We start from the raw sequence: 26,376 nt of genomic DNA, 5'->3' as shown, positions 1-26,376 counted from the left end.
TATCACGTGTTGTAATGAACTACTGAATATGAAAAAGGACAAATAAATGTAGAAAGATGTGATTTGTACATTCCAGTTTATGTATGTGTATGAGGGAGTGTGTTCATAATTGTGCATGATGTCAAACTGAACACTTACATTATTAAAATATCAACTCTTTCATAACATGTACTTGGGTAAACCTGTTGCTGTCACTCTACCAAAAAACATTTCTCTCTCTCTCTCTCTCTCTCTCTCTCTCTCTCTCTCTCTCTCTCTCTCTCTCTCTCTCTCTCTCTCTCTCTCTCTCTCTCTCTCTCTCTCTCTCTCTCTCTCTCTCTCTCTCTCTCTCTCTCTCTCTCTCTCTCTCTCACACACTCACACAGAATAAGGACAAAGTATTGAAGTGGAATTAATTTACTCACATAGTATAAACATGTAAATAGCACACAAATACAATACACTATTAAAACAGTTACAGATGATATGCTGTTTGTGAAAAATAAACATGTGTAGCTGCCATTTCAGCATTTTTGTCATAAACCTCTACCTTGGGTGCTTCATTTAGTTCAGAGCTAATTGTGTACTTAATATTGAGTTGATATTTGATAAGTGCAAAATAACAGCACATCTGATGTTAATACAAAACCTGGATCTAAAAAGCATGGGATGGAGCAGATTTAACTTGACTTCCTAATACTGATTTGTTCATCCAGTTCAAATAGAAAGACTTTTAGACATTCACACTACATGTAGTGCATTTTTTTATTTTATCTTTATTTAACTAGGAAATGTTCAACGACGGCCTAGGAACAGTGGGTTAACTGCCTTGTTCAGGGGGAGAACGACAGATTTTTACCTTGTCAGCTCGGGGATTCAATCTTGCAACCTTTCGGTTACTAGTCCAACGCTCTAACCACTAGGCTCCCTGCCGCCCTGCCGCATAAGCATGGATATGTGTTTCAAAGAACTGATCTCTTAAAATCCATAACAACGTTTATAAGTTAATAATAACACCAAAGTATTAGATCATTGTACAGTGTAAGTTAACACAAAGCCCTTCTAATAAGTGATAAATAATAGCTGAGATAAATCTGATGATGTCATAGATAGTGTATAATGTTCTGTCAACATAACATGCCACATGTTCTGTATAAGGTAGTATTGCTGCACTGTACAGTATGCTGAGCTAACATTATTGTTCCCATGTGTCATATAACTAACGGGTGCTCTGTTCAGTAGGTATGCTTCAAGTCCTAATATTAGTCTTGTAAGGGCTGCAATCATTCGTTTAGCCACTTTTCAAGGCACATTATACAGGTCCAATCTGATATTGAGAGGGAGGAATGGAAAAATATGTGACAACATGACTATTGAAAATGCTTGTCTTGCATGGTGTATGGTTTTCCTGTCTCTCAAGCTGTACTTCCGAACATCATAATTGACTCAACAGCAACACCAGCACTCTGGTAGGGGGAAGAGGAAGGGAGATGATTTCTTCTGACCTCCATAGTGATTATGCCTCAATAGCCAAGCAGACCAAGAGAGGTCTATGGTGTCTGAAGACTTATTTCTCCTTCACGTTGATGTCAGCAACACCATGAACCTGTGTGAGCTGTTTACAGTCCAGTGAAGCCAACAGTTTCCTGGGTCCAGGCAGGGTGGGGACAAAGACCTCCGTCTGAACCACAGTGGAGTGACTGGCCACGTCACTGAGAAATATGATAGAGACACTCAGTACTGCGCTTGTTCATAACATGAAGGAAGATTGACTACATGCACCACAGATTGACAGAGAGTATAGTGTCATACAGACTGATGCTGTGTTCAGATGAACTCATAGGCATGTTTAGCTGATGTTACACTCAGGGTTGGGGTCAATTTTACAAATTCAATTCTAATTAAAATCTCTCTCCCTGTAAATTCCATTTAAATCGATTCAAATTTCAGGTCAGTCTTTGAATTCAGAGATAATTAAATTCCTCTGAATTACAATGTTAGGTAAGTTCCAATAATTTAATTCCCAATTCAATGTTATCCCCAACAGTTCCACAAATTCCAATTTGAATTCAATTCCCTCAGGCTTTCAGGCTTCAGACAGTCTAGCTATACTGGAAATATAGGAATACAGCTTGAAATGATTAAAAACAAATCCTACAGTACATTTGTTGAAACTACGTCCATTAATTCCCTTAACTAGGAAATGTAAATATATAGAATTCCAATTCAATTACATTCCAAAGATTAAATGTTTTACAATTACAATTAAATTACAATTCAAAAAGTTAAAACAGTATAATTCCAATTCCATAATTTAAAATGTTATTCAATGTAAATTCTCCACTTCATGAGTGAATTCAAGAATTGAATTGGAATTCCAAATGAAATTGGATTTGACCCCAACCCTGGTTACAGGACATTTGTATATGCCCATGTGATGAATGGAGTGACAAAGAGATATGGCAAGCAGAATGTACGTGAACATAGTTTCTCACCCAACAGTGATCTGTCGAACACTCTGCAGGCCCAGCCCCTCTACACGGAACACCACTCCCTTCAGCGTGCATGGCAGAGGGTTGGTGAAGGAGATCTCAGCCGCCATCTTTTCCCCCACCACAGCCTCCCCTACTGGCTAGGAGGGAAAGTATATGGAAACCTTATCATTACAGAACATCTCTGGATTATGTTGTCAACAGACAATATTCAGATGGACAGACAGACACACATATAGATGCTGTGGATGAGATTTATGGAGATATTAATTCATTCTGCTTACCTTAATGATGAGGTCAGGGGTGCGGAGGCGGAAGCTGAACTGAGTTGCCAGAACCTGCTGTGTCTCACTGACCCTGCCCGACAGGGTCAGCATCAGAGCAGCCTGGTCCACAAGCTGGTCCTGGTAGTTCTGGTACTGAAGGATCCACTCCAGGTTCTTCACTGTTAGGAGAGGGAGGTAGGACTAGGGATGAGAAAAACCTGGGCATGCAATGAATAACACTGTCTGACTGAACTACACATATATACGCAACACAAGACATTTCCCAGTGGCTCACCTTCATTGGGTAGCAGCTCCACAGGAATTTGGTCCTTTTTGACAGTAGCCTTGACCACACCAGTGTAGTACATGACTGCCACCTGGCTGTGGAGGTTGATAGTGCGTGGTAGAGAACTAGCGTTGCGCATGACAATGGTCAGTTCTGCATCTCCCCCCATGCGTGGCCCCTCCCCATCCATGGTCACCTCTATGGATACATCCTGAGCGATGGGTGAAGCGTAGGCATCTGGTTTGGAGCCATAGCGACTTGCAGTCTCCACAGCGATGCGCTCCTCCTCTGTGCCTGGAGAGAATAACAATAAGAAAGAATAAAATAGATATTAACCTCTGGGTTCTTATACAGGAGTCTGCTTGTATAGGTATGGCAATGAAACTATGATATGCAATGCTACCCAGTGTTTGTTAATATTTGCACAGCTATGTGAAGCTACCTTCTGGGTGCTTGTAAAGGTCTGTGATGTCATTGCGTTCATCAGAGCCCACAGCCTTGGTGCTGATACAGTGGCCCACTGCGTTTTTCTCACTGTGGATCTGGGTGAAGGTGCCATCCAGGTTCCTCTGCCAGTAGATCTTATCACTGTTCACCTACAGTACAGGTACAGCAGAGAGAGAGAGGTAGAGATGGTTGAGATGGAGGACATCTGAGACTAGGGGCAAGTGAGGTCATCACTGTGCGTCTGAGAGAAAAGAAGGGAGAAGACACACTAGAGACCCACCTCGGCAAAGACGAATGGTGAGTCATGTTTCAGGAACACTTGTCCGTTACGGATGGCATTGATGGAGGCTGGGCCACAGCGGTATGTGCCCTGACTGGTCTCCTGGGGGGTGGAGTCTACTACCTGCCAGCCACCATAACCAGGTGGCAAGTCTGGACGAGCCATCCAACAGTCGTTCCACACATGGAAGTTCCTAAAGCAGGAATGGGTTATAACTTAGATGTAATCTAGTAAATCCACATTGTATTTACATAAGTGGTGTGTGATGACATGACTAAGATGATGTAGTACTGAATGATACCATGAGTCAGAGAGTATGTTTATATTCTACTCACCAGATGGAGTCAGAGTTGAGGTGATCTATAGACTCCAACTTCTCATCGAAGTACACGTCTACTGTCAAGGAGACATCTGTGTCGTGGGCGGAGTTGAAGTTGGACACACTACGGGAGGGAATGCCCAAACACCTCAACACTGGAAGAGATTGGAGGGTGAGAGGTTAGGGGTCAATGCATAGCAACATGGCAATCAAGTTTCCCTCAGATAAGTCATTTGAATTATACAAAGACACACAAACACACCTGTTGTGGTGACCCCAGAGAAGACCCAGCACTGGCCATATTTGACCGGTGCGCCTCCGTCCTTATGGTACTTATTCAGGATGTCCACACTACCACTCCAGGATGTAGGGGAAGTCCCGCCCACATAGTTCCCTGACCAGTTCCCCTCCAGGATCCCACAGTCATCTGGGGAGTTGATCTGGGATAAAGGAGAGTACGGGTTCACTTCGGATTCAATTTAGAGTTGGAATAATGAGGTGCCAGTTTGGTTGGACATTGGTTGGACTTAGAGGCGAGGTTAGAGGTGATATTGTGAAGTTTTAAAGTGTAGGCCCTGTATTTGCGAGGAGGACTCACCATGGCTGAAATGATTCGTACCACGTTGACAGAGTCTCCCCAGCCTGAGGGGGGGGTCCCGCTCTTCTCCAAAGCATAAAGACAGGCATCCAGGATCCCCTTGTCAAACTGAGAAATAGAGAGGGAGAGATGGAAGGAGAGAGAGAAGCAGGGGCAATGATAGAAATATGTTAGTTAGGTCTGTCCTACTCAGAATATTTTGCCATCAACTGACTAACAATCTTCATGTTCCTTCACCTGTCCATAGTTCCACGTTCTTGAACCAATCTGGTTCTCTGTGCCGTAGTAGAGCCTTCCAACATCATTCAGGATATACTCATTCTTCTCATCGCCATTGTCCATGTACACTGTGTCATCTGACGGAGAGGGAGAGAGAGATTAAATCCAGTTGTTCAAAAGGAAAACAATTCCATTGTGTGATGTCATCAGCCTGAAATGAGGGTGAAGACTATGGAGAGTCTCTGAGCTTACACTGTTAGAAAATAAACGGTGCTATCTAGAATCTAAAAAGGTTATTCGGCTGTCCCCATAGGAGAACCCTTTGAAGAAACCTTTTTGGTTCCAGGTAGAACCCTTTTGGTCCAACACTTTTGAGGTCCATGTAGAATCCATGTAGAATCATTTCGACAGAGGGTTCCCTTTTGCAACCCTTTTTTCTAAGAGTGTAGGGTTGGCTGAGGACAGGGACAAGCTCTCTTTGTATTAACTAATTTACTTCTTCCTTGTTTGTCTCCTTCTCTCTCTCTCTCTCTCTCTCTCTCTCTCTCTCTCTCTCTCTCTCTCTCTCACTCACTCACTCACTCACTCACTCACTCACAAAGGCAACCTGCCTAAATTATTACAGACCCGTAGCACTCACGTCCATAGCCATGAAGTGCTTTGAAAGGTTGGTAATGGCTCACATCAACACCATTATCCCAGAAACCCTAGACCCAATCCAATTTGCATACCGCCCAAACAGATCCACAGATGATGCAATCTCTATTGCCCTCCACACTGCCCTTTCCCACCTGGACAAAATGAACACTTATGTGAGAATGCTATTCATTGACTACAGCTCAGCGTTCAACACCATAGTACCCTCAAAGCTCATCTCTAAGCTAAGGATCCTGGGACTAAACACCTCCCTCTGCAACTGGATCCTGGACTTCCTGACGGGCCGGCCCCAGGTGGTGAGGGTAGGTAGCAACACATCTGCCACGCTGATCCTCAACGCTGGAGCTCCCCAGGGGTGTGTGCTCAGTCCCCTCCTGTACTCCCTGTTCACCCACGACTGCATGGCCAGGCACGACTCCAACACCATCATTATGTTTGCAGACTCTGCAATCACCGCCAACAACGAGACAGTCTATAGGGAGGAGGTCAGAGACCTGGCCGCGTGGTGCCAGAATAACAACCTATCCCTCAACGTAACCAAGACTAAGGAGATGATTGTGGACTACAGGAAAAGGAGGACCGAGCACGCCCCCATTCTCATCGACGGGGCTGTAGTGGAGCAGGTTGAGAGCTTCAAGTTCCTTGGTGTCCATATCAACAACAAACTAGAATGGTCCAAACACACCAAGACAGTTGTGAAGAGGGCACGACAAAGCCTATTCCCCCTCAGGAAACTAAAAAGATTTTGCATGGGTCCTGAGATCCTCAAAAGGTTCTACAGCTGCAACATCGAGAGCATCCTGACTGGTTGCACCACTGCCTGGTACGGCAATTGCTCAGCCTCTGACTGCAAGGCACTACAGAAGGTAGTGCGTACAGCCCAGCATATCACTGGGGCTAAGCTGCCTGCCATCCAGGACCTCTACACCAGGCGGTGTCAGAGGAAGGCCCTAAAAACTGTCAAAGACCCCAGCCACCCCAGTCATAGACTGTTCTCTCTACTACCGCATAGCAAGCAAGCGGTACCGGAGTGCCAAGTCTAGGACAAAAAGGCTTCTCAACAGTTTTACCCCCAAGCCATAAGACTCCTGAACAGGTAATCAAATGGCTACCCGGACTATTTGCATTGTGTGCCCCCCCAACCCCTCTTTTATGCTGCTGCAACTCTCTGATTATCATATATGCATAGTCACTTTAACTATACATTCATGTACATACTACCTCAATTGGGCCGACCAACCAGTGCTCCAGCACATTGGCTAGCCGGGCTATCTGCATTGTGTCCCACCCACCCGCCAACGCCTCTTTTACGCTACTGCAACTCTCTGTTCATCATATATGCAGAGTCACTTTAACCATATCTACATGTACATACTACCTCAATCAGCCTGACTAACTGGTGTCTGTATGTAGCCTCGCTACTTTTATAGCCTGTCTTTTTACTGTTGTTTTATTTCTTTACTTACCTATTGTTCACCTAATACCTTTTTTGCACTATTGGTTAGAGCCTGTAAGTAAGCATTTCACTGTAAGGTCTACACCTGTTGTATTCGGCGCACATGACAAATACATTTTGATTTGATCAATTCAATTCAATTCAAGGGGCTTTATTGGCATGGGAAACATATGTTAACATTGCCAAAGCAAGTGAGGTAGATAATATACAAAAGTGAAATAAACAATAAAAATTAACAGTAAACATTACACTCACAGAAGTTCCAAAAGAATAAAGACATTACAAATGTCATATTATGTATATATACAGAGTTGTAACGATGTACAAATGGTTAAAGTACAAAAGGGAAAATAAATAAGCATAAATATGGGGTTGTATTGACAATGTTGTTTGTTCTTCACTGGTTGACCTTTTCTTGTGGCAACAGGTCACAAATCTTGCTGCTGTGATGGCACACTGTGGTATTTCACCCAGGTGATATTGGAGTTTATCAAAATCGGGTTTGTTTTCGAATTCTTTGTGGATCTGTGTAATCTGAGGGAAATATGTGTCTCAATTATGGTCATACATTGGGCAGGAAGTTAGGAAGACGACGTCCCAGCGTTACAGAAGCCTGCACCTTCTAAGCATGGAGTCAGCAGGAGCAGCCGCCACCCCTCCACCATCGATGGAGGAAAGGGTCCTCCATCACACCACCATCCTCCATCGGATTGGGTCAGCTATGGACCAGATGATGGAGAGGATGGACCGATGGGAGAGGAGTGGTCTCCTCTCTTCACCTCCGGCTCACCCGATGAGTCCACCTACTCCGCTCCTTTCTCCGTCTGGATCTGGCGCACTTCGTCTTGCGCCCCCGAGGGAGTACGATGGAGCAGTGGCAGGGTGCCAGGGGTTTCTGTTACAGATCGATTTATACCTGGCTACCGTGAGGCCGACTCCCTCGGGGGAGGAGAGTGTGAGCCTCCTCGTCTCCTGCCTGAAGGGCCGAGCATTGGAATGGGCCAACGCTGTACGGAATGGCCCAGACTCAGCGAGGGAGAACTAGCCTGAGTTCGTATTCGACCACCCCCCAGAAGGCCGAGCGGCGGGTGAGCGGCTGTTTCAGCTTAGGCAGGATACGAGGAGTGCGCAAGACTTTGCTCTGGAGTTCAGGACCTTGGCTGCTGGGGCCGGGTGCAATGACAGGGCCCTAATGGATCACTACCGGTGTAGCCTCCGGGAGGACGTCCGCAGGGAGCTAGCGTGAGGGACACTACACTATCCCTAGATGAACTGATCGACATGTCCATCCGACTGGACAATCTGCTGGCTGCCTGCGGGAGTTCAGAAAGGGTCCTGTCAGTTCCACCTCCTAGCCCTCCCACGCCCATTCCCATGGAGCTAGGAGGGGCCGCGTCAAGGGGAACCGGAGGAGGGCACTCCTCCTGCACCAATTGTGGTCGACGAGGACACACGGCCGACCGGTGCTGGGGGGGTCCCTCTGGGAGTCGAGAGGGCAGGCAGAACACTCTTCGTTCACCCCAGGTGAGTAAGCATCAAACTCACCCAGAACCCTCTGTTGGTCACATGTTTGTTTTAATTTTTTTCTTGATTTTTCTCCCTTTTCCCAGCATAAGGCGCTAGTCGATTCAGGCACAGCTGGGAACTTTATGGATCGCGGACTCGCCCTCAAGCTGGGAGTTCCGCTGGTGCCGTTAGATTCCCCCTTCCCCGTGCACTCCTTAGATAGTCGGCCATTAGGGTCAGGGCTGGTCAGGGAGGCCACGGTGCCACTGTACATGGTAACGCAGGGGAATCATAAGGAGTGAATTAGTTTCTTCCTTATCGATTCACCTGCGTTTCCAGTGGTGCTGGGGGTGCCTTGGCTGGCCAGTCACAATCCCAGGATTTTGTGGAAACAGGGGGTTCTCCAGGGGTGGTCAGAGGAGTGTTCAGGTAGGTGTCTAGGAGTTTCCATCGGTGCCACTTCGGTGGAGAGTCCAGACCAGGTCTCCACTGTGCGCATTCCCCCTGAGTATGCCGATTTGGCTCTCGCCTTCTGTAAGAAGAAGGCGACTAAATTACCACCTCATTGACAGGGGGATTGTGCGATAAACCTCCAGGTAAACGCTGTGCTTCCCAAGAGTCACGTGTACCCATTGTCCCAGGAGGAGACGTTGGCTATGGAGACATATGTTACGGAATCTCTGGGACAGGGGTACATTCGGCCCTCCATTTCACCCGTCTCCTCGAGTTTCTTTTTCGTGAAGAAAAAGGGAGGAGGTCTGCGTCCGTGCATTGATTATAGAGGTCTCAATTCCATTACAGTGGGGTTCAGTTACCCACTACCTCTCATCGCTACGGCGGTGGAATCATTTCACAGAGCGCGTTTTTTTCACGAAACTGGATTTCAGGAGCGCGTACAATCTGGTGCGTATTTGGGAGGGAGACGAGTGGAAAACCGCGTTTAGTCCCACATCGGGCCACTATGAGTACCTCGTCATGCCGTATGGGTTGAAGAATGCTCCAGCCGTCTTTCAATCCTTTGTGGATGAGATTCTCAGGGACCTGCATTGGCAGGGCGTGATTGTGTATATCGACGATATCCTGATTTACTCCGCCACACGCACCGAGCATGTGTCTCTGGTGCGCAGGGTGCTTTGTAGACTGCTGGAGCAGGACCTATACGTCAAGGCTGAGAAGTGTGAGTTCTCCAAATAAGCCGTCTCCTTCCTGGGTTATCGCATTTCCACCTCGGGGGTGGTGATGGAGTGTGACAAAATGAATGCCGTGCGTGATTGGCCAACTCCAACCACAGTGAAAGAAGTGCAGCGGTTTTTGGGATTTGCCAATTACTACCGAAGGTTTATCTGGGGTTTTGGCCAGGTAGCGGCTCCCATTACCTCACTGCTGAAGGGGGGGGCGGTGCGTTTACGGTGGTCGACAGAGGCGGACAGAGCTTTCAACCAGTTTAAGGCACTGTTCACTGATGCGCCTGTGTTGGCGCACCTGGACACCTCCTTACCATTCATAGTAGAGGTAGACGCGTCGGAGGCTGGGGTGGATGCCGTGCTATCAAAGTGCTCGGGTACGCCACCGAAACTCCGCCCCTGCGCTTTCTTTTCTAGGAATCTTAGTCCGGCGGAGCGCAACTATGATGTGGGGGACCGGGAGCTGTTGGCTGTGGTCAAGGCTCTGACTGTGTGGAGACACTGGCTTGAGGGGGCTAGACACCCTTATCTCATCTGAACTGACCACCGGAACCTGGAGTATATCCGGGCAGCCAGGAGACTGAATCCCCGTCAGGCACGGTAGGCCATGTTCTTCATCCGATTTCAGTTCACTATTTCATATAGACCAGGTTCCATGAACACCAAGGCCGACGCGTTGTCCCGTCTCTATGACACTGAGGATCGGCCCATCGATCCTAATCCCATCCTTCCAGCCTCTAAGCTGATAGCACCAGTGGTATGGGAGGTGGACGCGGACATTGAGCGGGCGCTACAGGTAGAGCCTGCGCCTTCTAACTGTCCTACAGGCCGTAAGTACGTTCCGCTTGGTGTCCGCGATCAATTGATTCGATGGGCTCATACACTACCCTCGTCGGGTCATCCTGGGGTGGCGAGGACAGTGCGAGGCCTTAGGGGGAAGTACTGGTGGCCCACCTTGGCTAAGGACGTGAGCTTTTATGTCTCTTCCTGTTCGGTATGCGCCCAGAGTAAGGCTCCTAGGCACCTTCCTAGAGGGAAGTTACAACCCCTCCCCGTTCCACAAAGGCCGTGGTCTCACCTGTCGGTGGACTTCCTTACCGATCTTCCCCCGTCTCAGGGGAAGACCACGGTTCTGGTGGTTGTGGATCGGCTCTCTAAGTCCTGCCGTCTCCTCCCGTTGCCCGGTCTCCCTACGGCCCTACAGACTGCGGAAGCTCTATTCACCCATGTCTTCCGGCACTACGGGGTGCTGGAGGACATCGTTTCTGATCGGGGTCCCCAGTTCACGCCCCGTGTATGGAGGGCGTTTATGGAGCCCCTGGGGGTCTTGGCCAGCTTGACCTCCGGTTATCACCCCGAGAGCAATGGGCAGGTGGAGAGAGTGAACCAGGATGTGGGTAGGTTTCTGCGGTCGTACTGCCAGGACCGGCCAGGGAAATGGTCCAGGTACATACCATGGGCCGAGCTGGCACAAAACTCACTCCGTCACTCATCCACTAACATGTCGCCATTTCAGTGTGTGTTAGGCTACCAGCTGGTCCTGGCACCGTGGCATCGGAGTCAGACCGAGGCTCCTGCGGTGGAGGATTGGGTGCAGTGCTCCAAGGAGACCTGGAGGGCTGTCCAGGAATCCCTTAAGCAAGCAGGTGGACAGCAGAAGAGGAGCGCTGACCGCCACCGCAGTGAGGCCCCCGTATTCCAACCGGGGAACAGGGTCTGGCTCTCGACCCGAAACCTGCCCCTCTGCTTGCCCTGCCGGAAGCTGGGTCCGCAGCGTGTAAGGCCCTTCAAAGTCCGGAGGAGAATAAACGAGGTGTGTTACAGATTAAAACTCCCTTCTTATTATCGTATTAACCCCTCGTTTCATGTGTCTCTCCTCAGGCTGGTGGTAGCTGGTCCATTACAAGAAGGTGAGGTGCCGGAGGTCCCTCCGCCCCCTCTGGACATCGAGGGGTCCCCGGCGTATACAGTACGTACCATTCTGGACTCAAGACGCCGGGTGAGGGGCCTGCAGTACCTCGTGGACTGGGAGGGGTACGGCCCGGAGGAGAGGTGCTGGGTGCCGGTGGGGGACATACTGGATCCGTCACTGTTGAGGGATTTCCATTGCCTCCACCCGGACCGCCCTGCGCCTCGCCCTCAGGGTCACCCCCGAGGCCGGTGTCGGCTCCTCTCCCTGTTCGGGTGGCGCTCGGTGGTCGTCGTCACCGGCCTACTAGCTGCCACCGATCCCTTTTTCCTTTTCTGTTGGTTATGCCTTTATTTGTTGCACCTGTTTTAATTAGGTCATTAGCTAAGCTATTTAAGCCTGTCTCCCCACCTGTTCTGTGTGCGGGCTTGTTTCATTCATTTACACTGTGTGTTGTGTAGTGGATCGTGTTTTTTGGGACTTTGTATTTTGATACGGCCTGTTGTGTTGGGCGAATACTGTTTTGGTGGTGCGTAATAAAAGGCACTGTACTAAACACTTCTGTTTCCTGCGCCTGACTCCACACCCACGACGTCACAGAAAGTGCAGCTCAGTTTCCACCTCATTTTGTGGGCAGTGTGCACATAGCCTGTCTTCTCTTGAGAGACAGGTCTGCCTATGGCAGCCTTTCTCAATAGCAAGGCTATTCTCACTGAGTCTGTACATAGTCAAAGCTTTCCTTAAGTTTGTGTCAGTCACAGATATTCTGCCACTGTTTACTCTCTGTTTAGGGCCAAATAGCATTCTAGTTAGTTCTGTTTTTTTGTTAATTCTTTCCAATGTTTTTTTTACATTTTTACATTTTAGTCATTTAGCAGACGCTCTTATCCAGAGCGACTTACAGTAGTGATTGCATTTTTGTACTGGCCCCCTGTGGGAACAGAACCCACAACCCTGGCATTGCACACACCATGCTCTACCAACTGAGCCACAGGGAAGTGTCAAGTATCAAGTAATTATCTATTTATTTTTTCTTTCTCATGATTTGGTTGGGTCTAATTGTGTTGCTGTCCTAGGGCTCTGTGTGGTGTGTTTGTGGTTGTGAACAGAGCCCCAGGACCAGCTTGCTTAGGGGACTCTTCTCCAGTTTCATCTCTCTGTAGGTGATGGATTTGTTATGGAAGGTTTGGGAATCGCTTCCTTTTAGGTGGTTGTAGAATTTAACGGCTCTTTTCTGGATTTTGATAATTAGCGGGTATCGGCCTAATTCTGCTCTGCATGCGTTATTTGGTTTTCTACATTGTACACGGAGGATATTTTTGCAGAATTCTGCATGCAGAGTCTCAATTTGGTGTTTGTCCCATTTTGTGAATTCATGGTTGGTGAGCGGACCCCAGACCTCACAACCATAAAGGACAATGGGTTCTATAACTGATTCAAGTATTTTTAACCAGATCCTAATTGGTATGTCGAATTTTATGTTCCTTTTGATGGCATAGAATGCCCTTCTTGCCTTGTCTCTCAGATCGTTCACAGCTTTGTGGAAGTTACCTGTGGTGCTGATGTTTAGGCCAAGGTATGTATAGTTCTTTGTGTGCTCTAGGGCAACAGTGTCTAGATGGAATTGGTATTTGTGGTCCTGGCGACAGGACCTTTTTTGGAACACCATTATTTTGGTTCTTACTGAGATTTACTGTCAGGTTCTTGTCCGATTCTGGCATTTAGGTCGCCACAGACTAGTACATGTCCCTGGGCCTGGAAATTATTGATTACCCCTCCAGGATGGAGAAGCTGTCTTCATTAAAGTATGTGAATTCTAGTGGGGGATATAGGTAGCTCACAGGAGGACATTTTTATTTTTGTCTCTCTCTCTCTCTCTCTCTCTCTCTCTCTCTCTCTCTCTCTCTCTCTCTCTCTCTCTCTCTCTCTCTCTCTCTCTCTCTCTCTCTCTCTCTCTCTCTCACCTTCACACCAGGGGTTAAACAGCATGCAGATGTCATTCCCAGGGTCATGTGTAGATGTGGCCTCCCCGTTTGGGCTTTGCGTTGCCACGGTGAGCTGGTATCGACCAATCACGGCTGTGGGCGGGGAGTTGATGGACAGCTTGAGCCTGTTGCCGTCCCGTTGCACAATCTTGGCCTCCCAACGGTCATCTTCCAGCTCCTCAACCAATGGGATGATGACATGGGTGCCCTTTGCCACTGTAGGCAAGGGTCCTATCCCAGACAGTCACACACAAATATTACTCAGTATCATAAGAACAAAATATGTTGAAATTTTGTAGTGCAATTTCTCTTACTCCTATTTTAGCTGAATTTTTCATTTATTGCTGTCATGAAAAAAATAACATGAAGTTGGTTTGTTGGCAACACTGACAAAAAACAGATATTTCATTTAGTAATAAAACACACGTGTTGATTCATAATCTGTAGTTAGTTATTAACGGCATCAAGAAATTCCTTCCTAAAAGAGTTCTATGTCAGATTGGTGACTGCACCCAAGGTGTTAACAGGGTGTGTTTGAGACAACAAGCAGAGCAACATTCTCATCCTCAAACACACGCACACACAGACACATCTACAATCCACCCACAGTACACTGATTCTGCAGATCCATGCAGTATCTGTCCTGAATGTTGATTTGCTGCTTGTCTATTAATACACATCTCTCATTCAGTACACACTCATATTCAATTCATCTCTAAGATAAATATTACAATCTAGAAGCTGAAAGTGCATGGTGAAATTAGTTGGTGGGTTGGTTGGTGGCAAAGCTGTTTATGGTAGGAATGAATTGTCAGTGGAAAGAGGGGATTTTGCAGGACTGTGAGAGAGGCAGGCTCCTGTAAAACACTGGAGGCTTGCCACAAACCACATGCATAACTCCAGTTACCATGGTGATAATCACTAAAACATGGTGCAGACACAGGGCCGTTCCAAGACACAAGCGCACACTAACACACAAACTCATGCCAATAAACAAAAACACACAACCAACTAGTTACTCTGTCAGTTCCCATGATTGGTTATAAAGGGCTTACTGTTATCATGTGCACTTGTTAGCCCTAGGGCTTCCCATCAGGGGAACAAGGGAGGACATTTTTGTGTCATTGTAACCCTTCATGATTCAGCAGAATGTCTCACTGACCTGTCCTAAGCTCCAGGTGGAGTCTGTCCGTGTTGGAATTGTAAGGTCGCGAGAGGTCAAGCCACATCATGAAGATCTGACCCCTGCGGATGATGAGGCCATCACCGTAGTAACGGTCTGTATGATGCTCCATGCGGTTCTGACCTTTCTTTTTTTTCATCAGGTCTATGGACCGCACAATCAACAACAGCTCTGAGACAACAGGAAGAGAGGGAAGTTCATATTAAAGTCAACCATTCTGTCACAAATGTCACAATGTCTTGCGTAGTAACAATGAAATACAGTGCTCACATTTTGCTGTCTTAAAATTAAATCTAAAAAGGGATTAAATTAGTTTTTTTCTTACAGATCTACACAACCTACTCCAATTTCTTTAAGTGAAAGAAAATTATCTAAAATGTTCCAAATGAATAATACATGTAAAGAAATATTAAGTTGTTATGATTGCATATGTTTTCACACCCCAGAGTTAATACACTGAACAAAAATATAAATGCAACATGCAACTATTTAAAAGATTTTACTGAGTTACAGTTCATATAAGGAAATCAGTCAATTGAAATAAATTAATTCGGCCATAATGTGGATTTCACATGACTGGGAATACAGATATATATCTGTTGGTAACAGATACCTTAAAAAGATGTAGGGGCGTGGATCAGAAAACCAGTCAGTATCTGGTGTGACCATTTGCCTCAGGCAGTGTGGTACATCTCCTTCGCATAGAGTTGTTCAGGCTGTTGATTGTGGCCTGTGGAATGGTGTCCAACTCCTCTTCAATGGCTGTGCGAAGTTGCTGGGTATTAGTGGGAACTTGAACACGCTGTTTTGCACGTCGATCCAGAACATCCCAAACATGCTCAATGGGTGACATGTCTGGTGACTCTACAGGCCATGGAAGAACTGAGACATTTTCAGCATCCAGGAATTGTGCACAGATCCTTGCGACATGGGGCCGTGCATTATCATGCTGAAACATGAGGTGATAGTGGAGGATGAATGGGATGACAATGAGCTTTAGGATCTCGTCATGGTATCTCTGTGCATTCAAATTGCCATCGATAAACTGCAATTGTGTTCGTTGTCCGTAGCTTATTCCTGCCCATACCATAACCCCCCCCCGCCACTATGGGGCACTCTGTTCACAATGTTGACATCAGCAAACCGCTCGCCCACATGATGCCATACAGGCTGTCTGTCATCTGCCCGGTACAATTGAAACCGGAATAAATCTGTAAAGAACACACTTCACCAGCGTGCCACTGGCCATCGAAGGTGAGATTTTGCCCACTGAAGTCGGTTACAACGCCGAACTGCAGTCAGGTCAAGCCCCTGGTGAGGACAACGAGCACGCAGATGAGCATTCCTGAGGCGGTTTCTGACAGTTTGTGCAGCAATTCTTCGGTTCTGCAAACCCACAGTTTCATCAGCTGTCCTGGTGCCTCATCTCAGACCATCCCGCAGGTGAAGAAGACAGATTTGGAGGTCCTGAGCTGGCGTGGTTACATGTGGTCTGTGGTTGTGAGGCCGGTTGGACGTACTGCTAAATTCTCTAAAACGACGTTGGAGGAGGCTTATGGTAGAGAAATGAACATTGAATTCTCTGGAAAAATCTCTGCTGAACATTCCTGCATTCAGCATGGCAGTTACACGCTCCCTCAAAACTCGAGACATCTGTGGCATTGTGTTGTGTGTATGGAAAATGTCTGGGATCTTTTATTTCAAGATTCTGCCAACTTTGCACAGCTGTTAGGTCAACATTGTGGTAGCCTTGATTACAAAATGATGTTATATTTATGCACCAAATGGTTGTTTTATTAAATAAAGTAAGGTTCTTAGAACTCTCTCTCTCCCTTTCTGAGTTAACTGAGGAGTCTTTTGCAGCTTGGGTTGGCAACTGATTAAGTGATGGCTTGGTGATAAAAAACCTACAGCTGGCATTCCATAGATCAGATGTGGTGGGTGTCACCGAGATAGAGATAGCCTGGAGGAACAAAACAGGCCTCAGTATTCCTAATTATCCTGGCATCTAGGAGACAACACCAGAGGCAGATGACCAGAGGATGAACCCAAAGTGACTTATGGTGCCCCCCAATCTATATGGGAGGGGTGGAACCAAGCATTCTTGGTATCAGCTATGTAAACTGATCATTGCCTGTAAAGGGTAGGCTCTCGGCTCAACAGTCAAGACTGTTGGGTCGACGGTTTCATTATTTCAATAATTAATCGATATTGAATAAAGATGATTGTTTGAAGAAATGACAAAGTCGCTCTCATTTGAATACAACATTCCACCACAACATATATCCATCGTCTTTGTCACAATTGCTCAAGCCCAGTAAATTTGGTTGAGAATAATTCAAGGACATCAATATTCAAACTCTGTCTCTGATTTTCAAGCTAATTTAAGTCAGGAATGAGACTGGACCACTCAGGGAAACTCAACACCTCTTGGAAAGCCATTCTGGTGTGTCTTTGGCATTAAAATGTGAGTAATTGTACCACTGAAAAAGAAAACTCTATCCCAGGGTTAGGTTTTCAGGAGACTGTGGTGAGTTTTCCTCTAACTTTTTACCTGGGCTTATCTCCTTTCATATTTACTTTTGATCCTGACAAACTTCCCAGTCCCTGCTGGTGACAAGCATACCCATAACATGATGGTGCCACCACAATACTTGAAAATACAGAGGTTTTTACTTTGTGTTGTATTGAATTTGATCCAAACCTGTATTTTTTTATTTAGGCCAAAAGTACATTTCTTTGCCCTGTTGTCTTGCAGTATTACTTAATGGCCTTGTTGCAAACAGAATAGAGTGGATTTTTTAACACAGGATTCCTTCTTTCACTTTGTCACACAGGCCAGTAATTTGGATCCTTACAGAAAAACCACATGATTTCACACATGGAAAATCACATGACCCCACATGAAATTTCATGTGAAATCATATGAAAACATGTATTCTTGGAACACTTCACATGTGATTACATGTTTTCACATGTGTAGTTTCATGTTATCACATGTTGCTTTACATGTTGTCACATGCTATCATATTAACTAAGATCATAGATCACATGTTTTTCCATAAGGAAAGTGAATGCAATGTTGTTGATCCTCTGTATTTTTAATTAGTGTGGTGGCAGCATCATGTGATGGGCATGCTTGTCACCGGCAGGTACTGCAGAGTTTGTCAGGATCAAAATAAATATGGAGAAAAGCCCATGTAAAAAGTTACAGAAAAAAAACCTCAGTCTTATGAAAACCTAACCCTGGGTAAGAGTTGTATTTTTCAGCAGGACAATTACACAAATGTTACTGCCAAATAGACACCAAAATGGCTTTCCAAGAGGTGGTGAGTGTTCCTGAATGGTCCAGTCTCAGTCCTGACCTAAATCTGCTTGAAAATCAGAGACAGGGTTTGAATATTGCTGCCCAACAATTTTAATGAGCTTGAGCAATTTTGACAACACAATGGATATATGTTGCTCTATGAGTTGTGAAAGGTTGGTAGGATCTTATTAAAAATTATTCACAGCTGTAATGGCTGCCAAAGGTGCTTCCACCAAGTATTAACTCTGGGGTGTGAAGACATACACAATCAATACATCTTCATTTTTTATTACTTTCACTTTGAAAATCTGGAGTAGGTTGCGTAGATAGGAAGGAAATCCAATTGAAGATTTAATTTTGAAGGCAGCAAAATGTAACGGCTGTCGTTATGTAGAGAGGACCAAGGCGCAGCGGGTTGCATGTTCATCATATATATATATTAAATATATATGTGTGAACACGAGGAAAACAAAGAACGACAGTTTCACAGGCTATACTTACAACAGCAGTGCAAAATGCAACTACCCACAATTAACAAACATAACACATCCCTATATATAGGACTATCAATCAGAGGCAACAGAAAACACCTGCCTCCAATTGAGAGTCCAACACCCAATACTAAGACATAGAAATACAAAGAACTAGAATGAACATAGAAATACAAAAACATAGAACATAACCCAAAACCCGGAAATAATAAATCAAACACCCTTCTAAACAAACCACCACCCCGAACCACATAAAACAAATACGCTCTGCCACGTCCTGACTAAACTACAATAACAAATAACCCCTATACTGGTCAGGACGTGACAGTGTGTAGACTTTCACTAGCGACTGTATGGTATTTTTAAAAGTGTAAATTACCTTCAAGCTTACTTCCATTAGTGACTGGCTTGTCACCATTCCCCACAAGCTTGTCTGCATCATCGATCCCTGTGACAACCTTATCTGCGATGTCATCATCTTTGCTCGGTCTTTGACAGCAACAAGGACAGATCTTACGTAACCATTGTCGACACCCCCCTTCCGCTGTGTTCTTCTCTGGCTCCTCATCTTTCCCCCATCCTAGTGTGACTGATGGGAAGCGACCAATTGTAGACGTGTGTCTGACTGACGGTGTTTCCACAGGCATCCTGAGAATCAGAAGAAAACAGAGAGTGGCATGTATTGTTGTCACTTTGCATGTGCATAGAACTCTATCCTCAATCCAGATCCATCCAATAACTTTTTGAACAATTGTCATTATAATTGGCCAATGTGCATCACAAATCAAATGTAGTCCTCTCATCTAATGAGTGAATTAAAGCTATGGTATACTCATTACTTGTGATCATATCAACATATTAATACCCCTCCTAACTCCTATTATGTGTCCAGTCTCTCCCATAAACTCCTCTTCTTCTCCCACTCTCTTTTATTCAACTCCTTTTTATTTCATTCCCCCCACCACACACACACACACACACAATTGTCATACTTGAGTAAAAGTAAAGATACCTTAACAGAAAATTACTCAAGTACATTATTTTCTATAGAAATGTAGTGAAGTAAAAGTAAAAGTCGTCAAAAATATAAATAGTAAAGTACACATATCCCAAAACACTGTAGTACTTTAAAATAGTACTTTAAAGTATTTTTACTTCTGTACTTTACACCACTGGTAATAATCATCTTTGTAGATTGCTTTCCAGTAACTTCTTTAGTCCTACTGGAAGCCTTTCCCACAATCTATCTGCATTCCTGCTTCGCACTGACTGTCATTGTCATCTGTTTAATACAGAGATATGTGTTTTTTCCATGGGCTGCGTGTCAATCCCGCATCTACTGTACGGTGAAAGGTGGCAGAGCTAGTGCAATGTTTGTCAGACCATGAGACATCCCAAAAACCAGTCTTCTAAGGAAAACATCTGTAGCGTCCAAACGGTTTGTTCTACAAACTACACTGAACAAAAAATATAAGTAAAGTGTTGGTCCCATGTTTCATCAGCTGAAATAAAAGATCCCAGAATTTTTCCAGATCCACAAAAAGCTTATTTCTCTCACATTTTGTGCACAAATTTGTTTACATCCCTGTTAGTGAGCATTTCTGATTTGCCAAGATAATCCATCTACCTGACAGGTGTTGCATATCAAGAAGCTGATTAAACAATATGATCATTACAAAGGTGCACCTTGTGCTGGGGACAGTAAAAGGCCACTTTAAAATGTGCAGTTTTGTCACAAAACACAATTACACAGATGTCTCAAGTTTTGAGGGAGCATGCAATTGGCATGCTGTCTTCAGAAATGTCCACCAGAGTTGTTGCCAGAGAATTGTTGCCTTCAAATCATTTTAGAGAATACGTCCAACCGGCCTCACAACAACAGACTACAGACCACGTGTGACCTCGCCAGCCCAGGACCTTCAGATCTGGCTTCTTCACCTGCGGGATCGTCTGAAACCAGCCACCTGGACAGCTGATGAAGCTGAGTATTTCTGTCTGTAATTAAGGCCTGGCTCCCCAGTGGGTCTTGCCCAGTCATGTGAAATCCATAGATTAGGGCCGAATGAATTTATCTAAATTGACTGATTTCCTAATATGAACTGTAACTCAGTAAAATCATTGAAATTGTTGCATGTTGCGTTTATATTTTTGTTCACTATATTATGACCACTCTATTGAAAGATGGGACTCTCATGAATACAATGGTGTCGGTTTTGCTCTAGGACGGCCACAAGCCTCAAGACTCAACTGAAGGTCCCAGTACCAGTTAAAAAAAGTATGGAAATACATATATAGTTAGTCCTAAAATGTTATTTTAGTCCTAAAATAATGGGATAAGTGAATCTGTTATTCAATGTGTTTCTATTGGCTAATAGCAGTAATGCCAATAGTTTCACTCCTCCCCAAAAATGTGATACCTTAAGGGGTCTTAAAGATCTAAATCAAATAGCTAAATTATCCTTGGTATGACCATTTTAAAAGAATTCCATATCATAGCTTAGACTACTGGCTTAGACACGGCTTAGACTCTAGAGGTCTCTTACAGATCTTACTGTGATTGTTTTTATTTAAAGTGGTCAAAAATTTACAAAAAAAAAGCTTATTACAAAATAAATGTTTCCCAAGCAAGAATTTTGCTAGGACTGTCTGGGAGAGGAAAACTTAAAACTAGCTGTTATTGTCAGAGAGGTTTTAATCTCTTGATTATTGGTCTATTAACTAATGTCACCAGGCAGGCCAAAACTCCATCCCACCAAAACAGGCTGAAATTTCACTAAAGGGAAATATAATAATTTTCACAATTTCACAGTATTATTCCAACCTCATAGTGTGGAAATACACATAAAAAGCACAGGGCCTTTAAAGTGGCCGACCACCTCATTACTTATGTACATACCAATGAGGAGAATCAAAGAAAGGAGTGGAGAGATTGAGGCTAAGTTATAGACGGAGAGAGAAAGGAATGTTTCTTCATCGTCAATGTTAAACCTAACACTTGAGACCTCAGACTTAAGAACAACCATGGGAGGGAGAGAGGGTGTAAAAACATTCCACTGACTTTGAGTTCAAGATAGAAATTGCGCAACTGCTGAGATGTGTGAACAAGTGGAATAGTGGGATATGTGAACAGTCTAACTAAAATTGGAAATGCCTAAATAGTGCAAATATAACTGACACTTGCGGCCTACACATAAATATATGCACATAGCGTACATTCACAAACACGATATGCATGCAATATATACACACACACACATAAACCATCAGACACACGGACACACACTCATATACAGGTAACTGCCAAAATAAAGGAAACGCCAACATAAAGTGTCTTAATAGGGTGTTGGGCCACCACGAGCCAGAACAGCTTCAATGTGCCTTGACATGTGTCTGGAACTCTATTGCAGGGATGCGACACCATTCTTCCATGAGACATTTCATCGTTTAGTGTTATGTTGGTGGTGGAATATCCTATCTCACTCCAGAATCTCCCATAAGTGTTCAATTGGGTTGAGATCTGGTGACTTACGCGGCCATGGCATATGGTTTACACTGCATTTTCATGCTCATCAAACCACTCATGAAACATGTTTGCCAACATCTTAAACCAAGTCAACTTTGAAAGAATATGCTCTCCATCTTATCTGCCAGGGTTGAAAATGCTGCACGTGAATGTGAGCATGTTTCAGTAGCCTGTGGGTTAGGCATGGCTAGACTTTGACTGATACATAATGTACACTGTTGAAGCCTGTTTCTGATACTACTGTGTTAGAGCAGTCTTCCATGACCTGAACACCTTGCCTAGTAGACTTGATTACATACAGCAGTCACTGTTGATAGGGTTTGCCCTCAGGTTTGGATACAGCTAGTCTGTGGTGGATGTAATGTAGTAGATGTATGTATTTATATTGTAGACATATGTATTTAAATGAGATGAGGGTTGAAATAGTCATACTGTATCGGTCAAGTTATGTAGGCTGGTGAGGTGTATCCGTGTGAGTGAACTCATGCCTATAAGTGCTTGAATTATTTGTTTCTTTGTTATTACTTTTCTGATATAATACTGCAGAAACAGGCTTAACAAAGGAGGATGTAAATAAGGCAGGTCTCAAAACAACAGACCAATCCATTATAATGACATGCAGGCACGAAATCATACAATAAGGACAGGCAAAATAATCTAGTTTATTACCACACCCTATTATACTATTTCTTTCTTGTGTCCTTTTCCTTAGTCACACCCTATCTGTTCTGTGAAAATCTGTCTGTCTATTATTTGAATTACAATGTTATTCAATGTAGACAAATACATTTCTTATAACATTGCAGGTTTATTTTATCTGGTTAACTGTTTGACAGCTGTTACACTTTTATTGACCTTTAATTATTATTATTATTTCTTTTTTTACACCCTTATTTTACCAGGTAAGTTGACTGAGAACACATTCTCGTTTACAGCAACGACCTGGGGAATAGTTACAGGGGAAGGAAGAGGGATGAATGAGCTAATTGGAAGCTGGGGATGATTAGGTGGCCATGATGGTATGAGGTCTAGATTGGCAATTTAGCCAGGACACCGGGGTTAACACCCCTACTCTTACAAAAGTGCCATGGGATCTTTAGTGACCACAGAGAGTCAGGACACCTGTTTAATGTCCCACCCGAAAGACAGCACCGTACACATGTCTCCAATCACTGCCCTGTTTCATTGGGATCTCCTTAGACCAGAGGAAAGATTGCCTTCTACTGGCCCCCCAACACCACTTCCAGCAGCATCTGGTCTCCCATCCAGGGACCGACCAGGACCGACCCTGCTTAGCTTCAGCCAGCAGTAGGATGCAGGGTCACTAATTGATTGGCCAAACTAATTAGTTCAAGGGTATATGTTACTTTGTCAGCAGTCAATTGGCTAATCCTGCCGGTTCACGCTGGGTTCTAAAAAAGTGTCTTAACTATTAACAGTAATGATGCCGCTGACAGAAGTGGAGTCACTGCTTAGTTCACGCAGCACTTCTTAATAAACAAAATAATGTTTGGCGGGAAAGAGAGGCCAAGCACCAAGAGTTATGCCAATTTTCGCCATCTATATGGGAGGTGTGAATTGCAGGATATTACCACGTCCCATGTGCTCAGGTAGAAACCATAGTCTAGCTGATACATCAGGTATTCTTATGTGGGTGAGTCAACTTCTTTGAATGATATTATTTTATATGATTTAATACATGTTATAAACAAAGTGTGCTCCATTTCAGGTCAACTTTATTACAAGAAACAAAACATTTAATAATTTTGAGATTACAGGAAATAGGTTGACTCCTATGTTAAACAACGGCAGTCATGGCTACATTGGTTGGCTACAGCCTTGGGCTATTGTAGTCTTTGACTGTAGAAAAACAGGAATCTCTGAAGTTTTTTTGGGGTATCTGTACTATTTACTACTACTCTACTATTTATATTTTTGACAACTTTAACTTCACCACATTCCTAAAAAAAATAATGCTGTTTTTACTCCCTGACACCCAAAAGTACTCGTTACATTTTGAATGCTTAGCAGGACAGGAAAATAGTCCAATTCATGCAGTTATCAAGAAAACATCCCTTGTCATCCCTACTTCTCTGATTAGGCGGACTCATGAATGCTTTGTTTGTAAATTACTGTATGTCTGAGTTTTGGAGAGTGCTATCAGTAAATGTACAAAAAACAAGAAAATTGTGCCATTTGGTTTGCTTAATATAAGGAATTTGAAATGATTTATACTTTTACTTTGATACTTAAGTATATTTAAAACATAATACGTTTAGACTTTTACTCAAGTAGGATTTTACTGGATGACTTTCACATCTAAAGGGACACATCTCCATCTGGCTTCTGGGGGTAACCTTATTTTTTAATTGTAAAGATTATTTTTAAAACATCACTCAAATATCATTGCTTTAAAATAAGTGCACCCACGAGCACTCTCTCACAGTCTTTCTCTCTCTCCATCAATTTCACAAAATAGATCATTTTCAAGGTATATATCCATTTTAGAATAAGGCTGTAACGTAACAAAATGTGGAAAAGGTCAAGGGGTCTGAATACTTTCCGAAGGCACTGTATGCATCTTATTATATTTCAAAATTAAAATATTATTCACTAGTCTATACTTGTAATTTTGTAGGCCGCATGTACTGACCCAGAATTACAGTTCACAAAAGATTAGCATACTGGAGTTTGTTCACTTGTTTACCCAAGAGAGCATATAGCTAGCTACATCTATGGGCTTTTATGTTTTTCTGTCTTGTGTAATGTGCAGTATCTTATATATCATAGGCCTATATTGGATAACGGCACAATCATTTGGGCTTGGGCTCATTAAATGCCTTTAATGTAGGGCTCATAAAATGTATTTAATGTATGGCTCATCAGGCTCAGGTAGCATCAGGCTTCAATATTCGATCAAAGCTCTAATCAAATCCAAACATAGGTCTATTTATATGCTTTAAATGCTTTTGAATGACACTTCCAGGGTTAGCCTGGAGAAAAGTGATTTATTCTCGGGATGGAACATTTGTAAATCAACTGGAAAATATTCAACCCTAATGATAATTAAATTACATCAATTAATGAATCAAGATGTCAATTATAGACATTTATCAATATTCACTTACTTTGTAATCTATATGTTGAGTTCTCCGATGGGTTAAAGTGTTTGTTGAATCACCTGGCAGCCCTTGTCTGACTGAACAGTCAGGTAAACAGGTTCAAAATAATATTGCCCTGGTATGCGGTGCGCGTCTTCTCTTCTTCACAGATTATGCGGTCTTCACGCTGTGTTCACGCTGTGAACTATTGTTAGTATATCGTCTTTGAGAGACCTTTTAAACTCAAGATTGTGAGGCAGTAGTCACACCCTCCTCCCTACCTCATAAGGGGAGGAAAAGTCATGTATCTTTACACACAGGGGATCGGTCATGAGACTGCTCACATGAATGCAGTAGTTGAACCAGTCAGGCTTCCATGCAGAAACTCTACCACTGTGCTGTCTAAACATGTCAAGAAAAACGATTCTAAACCTACAGGACAAACACACATGGACACACACACACACACACACACACACACACACACACACACACACACACACACACACGGGCACACACACACACACACACACACACACACACACACACACACACACACACACACACACACACGGGCACACACACACACACACACACACACACACACACACACACACACACACACACACACACACACACAACCTAAGCGCACATATGAGACATCTACTTGTGATGTCATTCTCACTCTCATGTGAGCCCCTTAGAGTGCCATTTCTCATAAATCTTGTGACTGCAAAGGTGAAAGTTGCCTCTGAGTAAGTTCAAACAAACCCCTCCAAACACAGAGCAGTCATTAGGACATGATCTGTAACTACAGTGCAGTCTAAAAATATGTAAACACACCGCCTGTCATACGGTATCCACATTTGCTGTATTAACACTGTATATGGTAAAACAGTTAGCTCTGCATTCTGAGAAAATTCATGGTGACAAATGTAAAGTTCAACATATCTGAGACTCACATGTGTGATGTAAAATCAAATCCAAATGGGTCTCTTTAAACAGAAACATAGCCCCATCACAGGACAGTACAATATCTTATAACTTGATGCTTCACATTCTCGTAACATTCATTATCACCATTATTTTGTATAAATGTCAGTGAAATTAATATCTGTTTGTCAACAGTGAGGGTAAGAGGTAGGCTATTTATCATGAATAAGTAGATTTAGTAGAATGGTTCTTAGG

The 26,376-nt window shown here is 44.0% G+C and overlaps 1 protein-coding gene across 1 annotated transcript; it reads right to left on the bottom strand.

The window, feature by feature from the left end:
• Window positions 1–380: 380 nt before the first annotated feature.
• On the bottom strand, window positions 381–25,523 carry LOC106584295 (protein-glutamine gamma-glutamyltransferase K). The gene is made up of 14 exons (XM_014169368.2): window positions 25,216–25,523; window positions 18,944–19,212; window positions 14,746–14,937; window positions 13,563–13,814; window positions 4,905–5,023; window positions 4,668–4,775; window positions 4,332–4,509; window positions 4,086–4,224; window positions 3,751–3,943; window positions 3,466–3,619; window positions 3,033–3,317; window positions 2,756–2,916; window positions 2,475–2,611; window positions 381–1,691 (listed from the first exon to the last, which is right to left on the bottom strand). Exons 2-14 carry the CDS (start codon window positions 19,209–19,211, stop codon window positions 1,547–1,549), a joined length of 2,331 nt encoding a protein of 776 aa, XP_014024843.2. The 5' UTR covers window position 19,212; window positions 25,216–25,523; the 3' UTR covers window positions 381–1,546.
• Between the last annotated feature and the right edge of the window lie 853 nt (window positions 25,524–26,376).

The sequence above is a fragment of the Salmo salar genome, chromosome ssa23 (assembly GCF_905237065.1).
Source record: "Salmo salar chromosome ssa23, Ssal_v3.1, whole genome shotgun sequence".
In the NCBI taxonomy this organism is placed as follows: domain Eukaryota; kingdom Metazoa; phylum Chordata; class Actinopteri; order Salmoniformes; family Salmonidae; genus Salmo; species Salmo salar.
This window is presented reverse-complemented; position numbering and strand designations above follow the sequence as displayed.